This window comes from Anabas testudineus, chromosome 21 (genome assembly GCF_900324465.2).
Source record: "Anabas testudineus chromosome 21, fAnaTes1.2, whole genome shotgun sequence".
In the NCBI taxonomy this organism is placed as follows: Eukaryota; Metazoa; Chordata; class Actinopteri; order Anabantiformes; family Anabantidae; genus Anabas; species Anabas testudineus.
This window is the reverse complement of record NC_046629.1, coordinates 3,990,924-4,001,404: the sequence shown is the minus strand read 5'-3', so window position 1 is coordinate 4,001,404 and position 10,481 is coordinate 3,990,924. Positions and strand designations below refer to the sequence as shown.

General features: G+C 45.3%; 1 protein-coding gene across 4 annotated transcripts; it reads right to left on the bottom strand.

Moving 5' to 3' along the window:
• On the bottom strand, positions 1 to 10,481 carry etv5a (ETS variant transcription factor 5a). Of its 4 annotated transcripts, none has more exons than XM_026376322.1 (13): positions 10,280 to 10,481; positions 8,752 to 8,890; positions 8,499 to 8,592; positions 8,360 to 8,407; positions 8,016 to 8,066; positions 6,198 to 6,321; positions 5,809 to 6,111; positions 5,353 to 5,666; positions 3,666 to 3,728; positions 3,152 to 3,220; positions 2,698 to 2,867; positions 2,461 to 2,568; positions 1 to 2,025 (listed from the first exon to the last, which is right to left on the bottom strand). In XM_026376322.1, exons 2-13 carry the CDS (start codon positions 8,797 to 8,799, stop codon positions 1,795 to 1,797), a joined length of 1,623 nt encoding a protein of 540 aa, XP_026232107.1. In that variant the 5' UTR covers positions 8,800 to 8,890; positions 10,280 to 10,481; the 3' UTR covers positions 1 to 1,794. The 4 variants fall into 4 exon arrangements, with proteins under 4 accessions (XP_026232107.1, XP_026232106.1, XP_026232108.1 ...); XM_026376321.1 differs by having other exon boundaries at positions 8,499 to 8,595; positions 10,280 to 10,480; XM_026376323.1 differs by having other exon boundaries at positions 2,467 to 2,568; positions 8,499 to 8,595; positions 10,280 to 10,480.

The window sequence follows — 10,481 nt, the reverse complement described above, 5'->3', positions numbered from 1 at the left end:
TGAAGCATAGAGGACTGTTTATTGTACCCAGTACAGATTATCATAAACTCAGCAGTGTAAGAAACACATTGTGAAGGGAGGGGACTGAAGCCTGTACAAGTGCAGACAATCCCTGTGTCTGGGATGGATCCCATGGTGTGTGTGTGTGTGTGTGTGTCTTCACTGTGGCCTCACAAACACACTTCTAAAGGCATGATAATAACATCTTCTCATCCAGTCTCCAACCCAACACAGAGGCCTCTTAAAGAAACAGTCTGCAGTAGAAGCATCTTGAGGATTGAGATTTGTTTTTTGTTTTTTTTTTTAAAAAGGTACGTCTATTAGAGCCAGACTATACAGCTTATACATTAAAATCAAAACAAATGCAGCCTTATAGCAAAAATAGATACTTTATATAAGTTTTGTCTTTGCCCTCATTCAGAAACAGATAATGAACTCAAAAAATGCAGAGAAAAAAAAAAATCACAAATATCTTCTTTATCCAAAGACCATAAAGCGATATGTTAGTGGACACACAGTCTTGACTGATTACACCATGCAAATAGAAGCAGAGGTCTCCAGTTGACAGCTTGTGATTGGCAGAGAGGTGTCCAAAAAGAAGGTGTTGAAATGTCACCCCTTTCCGTGTTTTTTTTGCATGCAGCGTCTTGATGCTCCTGCCATACTGGTGCATCAGAGGAACTAGTACACTGCCAAGGAAACATGAAGCATCCAGACAGAAATACAAAAGAAATAAAAAGGAGCAATATGACCATTTACCATACACAACAACTTCTTAGGCTTCTGGGAGAATATGTACGGTCTTGTGTGTTATGTGTTCCTTTTTGAAATGGGAGGAGATGGAGTGCTAATCAACGACCCAGCAGTGATGGAACGATGTGAGAGAGGTGCACTGTATAGACTGTGGGCTTCTACCCCGGGGTGTCGTCTCTAAAGGGAAGAGGATACAATCTCTTACATGGTCAGAACGATTAAAGAACATTTACACGAGAGAGCAGCCCAATCACATAGCCTGAAATACAGCAACGCCCCAGAAACCTGAGAGTTCTGGGTCTCTAAAGTCTCAACAAAACTGTAGAACAGCTGGCATATTAGAAAAAAAAGACCTATCTACAGAAAACAAACTGATTTCTGGGTTTAGAATATGTTGTGTTTTTTTTTTTGGTCAATCCGTTTTTGCAAATTACAGCCCTTTTTACGGATCTTGTAGTTTAGATGTAGTGACATGAAAATGTGGGGGACCCAAAAAGGCAACTACAGAATAGTGCTGCATCTAGAAGATCTCATTAGATTTTTAATGTCGTTACTCTGATGGTGATTTGATTGTTTTTTAAGAAAAGCAGATTGTCACAAAATCAGTAACAACTCTCACAGTCTTGTACAAAGGGAGGGTCTGTCAGTTCTTTCAAAGTCGGCGGGGGCTGTGGCCTCGCTTCGTTTGGTCTCCATAGCAACAGCAGCCCCTTGCCTTACATTAGGAAGCCTGCAAGGTGAGCAAAGCTACTGAATCCAGTCCACCCTCTCTGGTTTCACAACCCTCTCTCTCTCTCGGTTTGATATGATGGAGCAGTAGAAGAGCTGTCGCAGGTTATTCCCCCCCTCATTCTTTCTTAGCTGGGGAGCTTTATGAAGGTTTTCCAGGGAGCAGGACAGGGAACCATGATGGAACAGAGCGCAAGGTTTTCCTTCCAAGCGGCTCAGCAGTTCCCGCTCTGGATTTTAAGAGTGGGTGTCGAGAGACTTTGGGAGTGTTTGCGTGTACATGTGTGTTGTGCGTCAGGACCCTGCTGCTTGTTAGTAGCCGTAGCCATCTGGGAAGGGCAAGCCCGTCACACACTGCTCCCCGCCGTCTAGCAGGTAGGGAGCTGTATCGTCGTAGTGGGTGAGGGGCACCGTGTCGTCGTCCAGCCCCGGCAGGCTGTCTGGGTCAGCTTTCAGGTTTGGCCGCTGGTTGTCGGGGAAGGCCATGGAGAAGAGAGCCTCGGGATCACACACAAACTTGTACACATACCTCTCACCTGCCACCTGAGAAATGAGACAAAAGACATTTATGAGTCACGTCTTGAAACTTGCCAAGGATATTTATTGTATAAATGTGTCATTTCTTTTGCTGCCTCTTGGGTTATCACTATAGTAGTCTAGTAGTCTAACGGATCCACACATACTTTATTTTTTCCACTGAAATGTAAGACTTGTGTAAATCCTTGAGTTTGATCTGGAGGAAATGTGAGCCTGTAAACACCAAACATTAATAGCCTAATATATTTAGTAGAAGAAGAGATGAGTACTGCAGGCTAAGAGTCACAGAAACGATTTAGCTGCTGGCTAAGACTCTACCGCCGAGGGTATAATGATACTGAATGATACTGTATATCACTACCTACACTATTTTAGCCCCCTATAAACACATGGTTGCTGGGTAAGAGTGCAGAGGGAAAGAAAAGAAAAGCGTGAACGTGCCTTTACCTTCTGCATGATGCCCTTCTCATAGTAGTAACGCAGCGAGCGGCTCAGCTTGTCGTAGTTCATGGCCGGTCGGTTCTTCTGGATGCCCCAGCGACGAGCCACCTGCAACAAACACGCAAAGACAGAATAGAGAAATTACAAACCTGCAGCTTAAATATCTATTTCAAAAATCTACCTTGCAAAAAATTGGAGACTACTTATTGGGTCTAGTTGCACAAAGTAGAAACTGACCTCCTCAGGCTCGATGAGTTTGAACTCCATGCCACGACCGGTCCAGGCGATAAAGTGGCCATTGGCTGGGTCGTCCAGTAAAGTGACCAGGAACTGCCAGAGCTGCAGGGAGCCACGACGCTGGTAGGGAGGTCCGTCACGATAGACAGAGGGCTCCTGTTTAATTTTGCCTGTGAGTAGAAGAAGAGGGAAAGAGCAGGAGAAACAAGTACAGAAGGAGGCGAAGAGGCAGAAGGGGAAGGAGTGAAGAAAAGGATAAGTGTCAGTGAGCACTGTAGTCCAGCACGGTCACAGTGTGGTGAGACATTCCTGCCAGATGGTAACTGTGAAGTGGACTTGCTGTTCGTTATGCACCACAAGCAGTCAAACGATCGGACTCCCACTTTATGACCATACAAAATGTAGACATTTTGCACTATGCTTGTTTTCTATCTTTGTTTTTTTCCAGTCTTACCTTCTAATCTTTCAGGGACCACACAGGTATCATCAAAATACAGCTGAGGTTCTCTGTCAAAGGAGAAACCTGAAATTGAAAAAATAAAGAAATGCAACATGAATCAGATGAAAGAATAAGAGCACATAGAGCGTGGGAAACAGGCTTTTGTTTAGACATAAAAGGTCAGTGACCACGTTCCACACAGAGATACAAACTGCATGCAAAGCAATATGGCCAGGCAGCTTCCCAAGAATGGAAACTAGTATTGTGCTGAGAAGCTGAGCTTCTGCCAGCTGCTGATGTAAGAAATGTTCTGTATGTGTGGAGCCGCTACACAGGATTCATTGTGAGATTCACTTCACCATCATTTGAGTGCTGCTGACTGCTATCGTTTCACCCAGCTATCACCTGTGCTCAACTTTTAACAGCTTGATAAATCACAGGGTTCAGGGTCCGTAAGGAAGGATTTAGCACATTAATACTTTTATACTTAAGAGACAAAAAGAGACTGTTAAAGCAGACATTAACTTACTTTCATGGTTATTTTGGTAGAAGCTCCCCGCTCTCCCAAAAGATGACTGACAGTTAGGCACTTCTGTAAACAAAGAAGATGGGAGTGTAAATTTAGAAAAGTAACGTCAAATGTGCAATACATCAAACTCCACCTCAGAGCTGACAGATATACAGTATCCTTTTGATACATGATCTGAAGATGGTATGGTTTGACACATCGGTGTGATAAGTCACTGATAAATACACAGTACCGACATAAAAAGGTTAAAATACACTGGCTGCTTTGCTGTCCAACCTTCTAACTGGACCGAAAAACACCCAGTCCCATATGTGTCCCCACACACCTAAGAGTGGACTAAAGCCCAGATCTGAGCACACTGCACAGAACATAACATCCCTTGTATGTCCGCCAAGCCTTTAAATGGGATTAGCACCATGGTCGCTGTATTAAATCTCAATGACAATCAAGTTACGCCAGTCCTCCCTCCTGAAGGGTCAAGGCCTGTCTTCCATTTGCAGTCTCTCTACAGTGCGCAACAACCATCTCCACCCCCACCCATTATTCCGTTTCCTGTCTACAGATAAGACAATCACAGAGCAAGTGTTTCCTTAGGTCTCCTTCGCTTGTTGTTCTCACTTAGGAAAAAGTCTGCAGGAAGTAATCATTATTGTCAAGCTTTCCCATGCTCATAGAGAACGAGAAAAGAAAGAGGAAACCAAAAATAAATTACAGACTTTGCTTTGTCAAATGCTGATTATGCATCAACTCAAACTGTGGCTTTATATTTACATAAGTAGTTCAGGCACCATCTGTAGACCACCCAGCAAACGTGGTAACAATATGTTCTATGTTGGTATGCCAAACATGCACATCTTCTGTCCATCTAGGGATGCGATGCCTCTGTGACGTAGGTATTTAAAGGCCATAAGAAGCTAAGAGGATTTGTCATTACATCACTGCTAGGCCAGCTGGTCACACACCAGGCAGAAAATGAACGATAAAAAAGTGCAGAGTTTGACGAGAATGGGATGTTAATGTAGCAGAGCAGAGACAACAGCTGGGTGTGTGGGCGTTAGGATCAAACAATGAACCGACAGTTGCTCTGGCTTGTTTGATTTATACAATGTGAGTTAACGGTATTTCTGCCATGACTGTTCGAGGAGAGGACTGGCATCAGTCAGCTCCCTGTAAAAAACCAAGAAAGTCTAACCAAGAATTTCTAGGTTCTTACAATCCACTTGCTGTGCTCTAGGTCACTAAGTCCTTTGAGTGCACTTGCCTAGATCTATTCCAGGTATGCTCAGCGAAGACGTTCTTTGCACCTGGCCGGATGACCCATTTACTTTTTGCCCTTGGAAGCTTACGCTGAGCTAAAAGACCCACTTTCACTTGACTGGCGTGATTCTAGAGGAATGAAGCAGAGTGGGCTTTGAGAGAGTGCGTATGTGTGCACACCTGTGTGTCGAAGCCTCTGTTGCATGCTAAAACTCACATACATTCGTTAGTGTCCACAGTAAACATGGCCACGCACATTCCTCACCGTCTGCCTGCTCTACTTGCCCACACACCCTGGACAATTAGTTTCACACAGCCAACAAGGGGACGTCCTTGCTGAACAAGAGCGAGAATTAGATGGGCGGAAAGCGCCGTGGGGACATGTTGAGAGGTAATGAAGAACAACCTTTCTCTAAATCCTGTTACTCACCAGAATCAAAGCAGAAGTCACGTGGTTCCTGTTTGATGGCCATGGGGTGGAAAGCAGGCTGATGTGGAGGGCCTGTGGGTGGACCCGGAGGGCCCATACTGGGGACACCCTGCTCGGTGTATCGTGGGTCAATGAGCTCTTGCTTGAAACCCTGGGGAGGCACTGCCACCAATGGCTCGGACATCTGCCGATGGTATGGTGGCCGCCCATCACGTTGCAGACTGTTGCTGCTGCTGGGAGGCTGGGGCAAGAATTGGGGGCGACTCTCTGATGGGGGGAAAGGTAGACATGGCTCTGACATCTGTCTCTGGAACCTAAAGACACAAATAGACGATGTGATTAATCCTCTTTTCAGAAACATTAGTTTAAAACACCAAATCTAGCAGGAAGTGCACTGCAGTAATAAAAACATTTTATTTTCTTAACAGACACTGAAGGTCAATTCTGGGAGCTCACCTGTGCTCAGGTGTGAAGTTGTTGGCATCCTGGTTGAGGGGTGCACAGGGCACTGCGAATGGCGGGCTGTGGCTGTGGACTGGGAGTGCTTGCTGGTTGGGAGGGCATGTGCTTGCTGTTATAGGCTGTTGTATGTGTACTGGACGTGGCCCTAGGTTGGGATTGGCTACATGGGGGTGAGGAGGGGGGGTCTGTTCACTCAGTGGGTGTGCTCCTGCTGTGCTTGTGGGGCCACAAGGAGAGACTGGTGTAGAGGGGGGGGTTAATGGCTTGAACCCAGGAGTGGGTTTCCTGTCACAGGCACTGTGGATGACAAGACATGAAAAGTCAGAAACTGGGAGACAACATGCTGCTCAGTGACTGATCCCGAGCAACTTAAAACAACATACCTGTAGCTGTAAAGGCACTTCTCTCCGTAGGGCATGGGACTCCTGTCCTGGCGACAGGGAGACAGCTCTTTGGAGGGAGTCAGCTCTCGTTTGATCTTGGCTGGTGGCGGGCCATGAAACATCACTGGATAGAAGGAGACAGAGAGAAACAACACAGTAGAGAGCATTAGATAAAGTCCAGATATCACCTAATTGAAGCCATAAACAGAAGTGCAGTAGTTATCTTAACCACATTTGGAATGATGGATAAATGGATGCAGGACAGTGTCTGTATTCCCCTGACTGACAGAGCCACTTAGCAGATATTTATCATCTGCCCTAATAACAGTCAACTCTGTGCTCTGAAAACAACCATCTATCCAGCACTGCTAGGTAGCATGATACTAACCGCACGATACACACAAAAGCCATCAAACTTCTCGTCTGATTCCCATTAGGCCAGGCCCGTACCAATACCCATGAATCAGTGTGGCTGTAATCTAATGGTGATGAATGATTTTCTTCTCCCGTGCTGTAACCATTAGACACTAGCTGCAGCTCTCTGCATATTGGCTGCAGTTTCCGGGGCGCCACATAATAGCCAGGCAGAAACTAGATCCGTGTGCACAGAGGAGCGGGAGCCAAATAAATCACCCAGGGTGCTGATGGACCAAGGCAGAGTTAACAATGGGCACGTGAGCTCCCGTGTGCACTGTGAAACCTAATGACTCAAATGAGTCTCCTCACACAGAGAGGAAAGTAAATAAGAGACAAGGCATCTTTTCTTACTGGGGACTGACGCACCCTGCATGCAAACTCTGCTGCACCAAGCCCACAACTGTTAAGTCCAAGATTTTCCCTTCACTCCAAACCAAGTTCTATGTAGTTCAGCTACAGCCTCACAGTAAAATCAGGTTTTGGTGAAAAGGTAACAGCAGTGACTGTCAGATTGTACTAAAACATAAACATAGGACAAGGTCAAGGACTACACCACTAAAGCACTTTACTGTGAACTGACACCACACACAAGCATAAACACTACTTGAGATGGACCCCTGATGAAAATGTGTACATGTGCATCAGCTACAATAACGTGTCACAGCAGTAGGACAGTGGCCAGTTTACAGCTCGCTGTGCCACATTAACTGAGATTTAAAAGGCAGCCCTGACAAAGACAGGCAGCAACCACACCCTGTCTCCACCTCCTACGCATCAGACCAAAACATAAACTCAGAAACACAGAGGGGAGGGGGGAGGTCATAAAATGCTCCACTGGGCATAATTCAAATATATCCCTCGCCTGCGGTCTAAAGGCAATGTGCAGAGACAAACAGGAGGCTGTATAGAGCATGTTGCTGAATTCTGTGGAGCTGGACTGAAACAGGCAGCTCTGAAGCTGCTCTATCCACTGGAATCTAGCCCACTTCAGCAGCAGGGCCTGAGTGCGGGAAAGTGTGAAATCAGATTAGGAGCTTGGCTCATGTGATGTCCCATGCCAATCGGCTGATTAAACTCAAAATGGAGGAGAGGGAGGGAGGTGGGAGAGCAGCCTTTCCCAGAGTTGTGTTTCGAAGATGAAGATCTGTGCTCGTCCTTAGCAGGATGAAGAAATACTGCCTTAGAACAGTAACTTCCTCAAAGCAAACAGCACAACGAGCGACTCTGTCAGTGGTAAAAATGTCTCATGCAGCCTGATTTACAGCCCGTTTGAATCTCTGCCCAAATCAGGCAGGAACCAGGCTGAGATAAAGCATGGTAATCATGGCCAGGTTTGACTGATAATGGAAAGCAGCTCCAGTCTACACTCTCTGAGATGATCAACAGAAATCAGGTACTCACAGTTATCTGATTGGAAATCTGGGACAAATTGTTCGTCATCAGGCACCTGGGCTGTGAAGAAACAGGAAAATGTCACTGACCCCTTTTAAAAGATATTGTCTTCTGGGTATTAGTTTATTGATTTAAATCAAAATGGAATCTAAATAAAAAAAATCGACTTTTAGGAAAGGAGGTTGGGTTCCTATTGTAAGTGCTGATATAAACAGCAATATTAGTGGATGGTTATCAGAGCTAATTTGTTACTAAAACAAAATAATTCCACTGAGATTTTCTTTAGCCAAGAACAAACATTGGCAGAAGTTTTGCAAATCGAAAAACCATTAAAAAACTCATATACAACTCACCTTCTGCGATCCAGATCTCTTGTAGCTGACTGAGATCTTGGAAGAGTTCTAACAAAAGACAATCAAGCAGAAGACTCAGCAGAGGTTCTCACCAGTGCAACTACAGATTGAATTACGTCTGTCACATCTGGGAACTTACCTTCTGTGTCCTGGGCGAGTTCTGTGTCGACAAATTTCCTTTTCCTGTCGCTTAGAGGCCTGTTGTGAGATGGTTCCTCCACACTAGACTTGTGCTGCTGGGAAGGAGAAGATGACAAATGTCAGACCATCTACAGAAGAAGTCACTTCCCCCCCAGTAGACAATGCACATGTAAGTGCAGAGTGACCACAAGGAGGACAATGGGTTGAAAGTGTAATGAAGTGTTTTGTGACGTTGGCATGTGTCCACTTACGCTGGGTGGGACCATAAATGGGACTTGCTGGTCATAGAATTCGCCCATGTTATCTGGGTGATTGGGGAGCTCCTATACTTGGGGAGGAGGGGGAGGCGTTCGCTTTAAAGCGACAGCGGCTGGATCACTCTGTGTGTCACTGTAAAACAGCGAATTGGGAGAGGAAACAGCACATGTCAAAAAACATTGCTCACATCTACACAGCAAGACACATGATTGTTGCACTGAAAGTAAAGCAATAATCCAGCAGCCCAACTAGTCCTCTGTTTTAAATCTGACACCATCTTCTCTTATTTAACCAACAAACAGCAGTTTGACCTGAGCCATGCCAAGTCAGAGGAAGCAGCACAATGTAAACACGCCGTCATTAAGGAATATATGTAATAGAGTTACATAAGCTACGCTCACTGGCCATCTGTGGCCACTACTTCCCACTATAATCAGCTTGGAGATGTAGAGTTGAGCGACTGAAGAAGTATGTGGCATGCTCTACAATGCACAACCCTGCTTAACGAGATAGAAAAAGGGCCAGTCACAGAGCTGATTAGTGTCTTATAGAGGCTTGAACCTATTGTCGGGTGTTACAGTTGGCAGGGTTCCCGTCTCCCTGTGCACAAAGCTATAAAGTCAGAAACAGCAGCAGCAGCAACAACATAAAAAAGTTTCCTCCAAGTGGCAGTAACATAACGACGAGGCCACTAGCACTGCTCTCTCCTCTCACATCTCCCTCAGCAGAGTGAAATGACTCACTCCTCTATCTCCTGTTAATGGATGACGAAGAAAGGATAGCTGCTGGGCAATAATTACAGGCGCCAAGCACAGACACCATTTATCAGAACAAGCTGTGTGTGTCTTACTGTGGAGTTTATATAGAAATATATATTTTCATATACAGTGTGACGCAAGAGAGAGTAAAGCTGACAAATCATGTTATATTATTAGAACAACTGTAGTGCTGATCTGTAATATGAAATAAGCTTGTACTGCATGAATGTTATAGTTGGGTTTAGAGGTTTAATATAAATACAGCTAATAATAATCAGAATAATAATAATATTAGAGTCCGTAAACGCACCGCAAACTAGGAAAAGTTCAGACTTGTGTTATCGCAGGATATAAAAGTGAACGATGGAGACTTTGAGACTCAGACCGAGTTTCAAAACTAAATGAGCGGATTTTCAATAGGAGTCTGGCTCGGGGGGCCGCCGCAGGGGGGGGGGGGTAGGCGACGATCACCCGACACCCCCCTCCTCGCCCCTCCCCCACCCACCCCTGCCTTGTTTTTCTCAATGAAGTGAAACTCGATCCGTGTGGAAACAAGAGGCAGAAAAAAAAAGGCCCGTCCATTCATAAAAACAGCCGAAGGCTTTAATCACACAGGAAAAACACTGAAAACGAGTGTAAAGTTAATATCTTTAAATAAAATGGCGTTTCGTTAGTTAAAAAAAATAAAAAATAAATAAAAAAGAGCGTTAGGAGGAGAAAATGACAAAGCTTCATAAACTGCGAGATGAATATTGCAGCTTACCTGCTTGTGCGTGTCCAAGTCCTCCGGTCTCTAATAACACCAGTATAAATATCCACACATGGAACACGCCGTGCGCTGCTCTCAGCTCTCAGGACCCGAACCTCCGTCCTCGACTCTCAGGAACCTGAACCTCCGTCCTCGACTCTCAGGAACCGAACCTCCGTCCTCGACTCTCAGGACCCGACTGAGCTCCTCGATCGGG

Coding starts and splice junctions, on each gene's coding strand:
- etv5a (XM_026376321.1), bottom strand. CDS start 8,799: ATGGGCGAATTCTATGACCAGCAAGTCCCATTTATGGTCCCACCCAGC. Junction 2,569..2,697: donor AACTCATCGAGCCTGAGGAG/GTCAGTTTCTAC, acceptor TGTTTGTTGCAG/GTGGCTCGTCGCTGGGGCAT. Junction 2,026..2,460: donor GCATCATGCAGAAGGTAAAG/GCACGTTCACGC, acceptor CTCATTTCTCAG/GTGGCAGGTGAGAGGTATGT.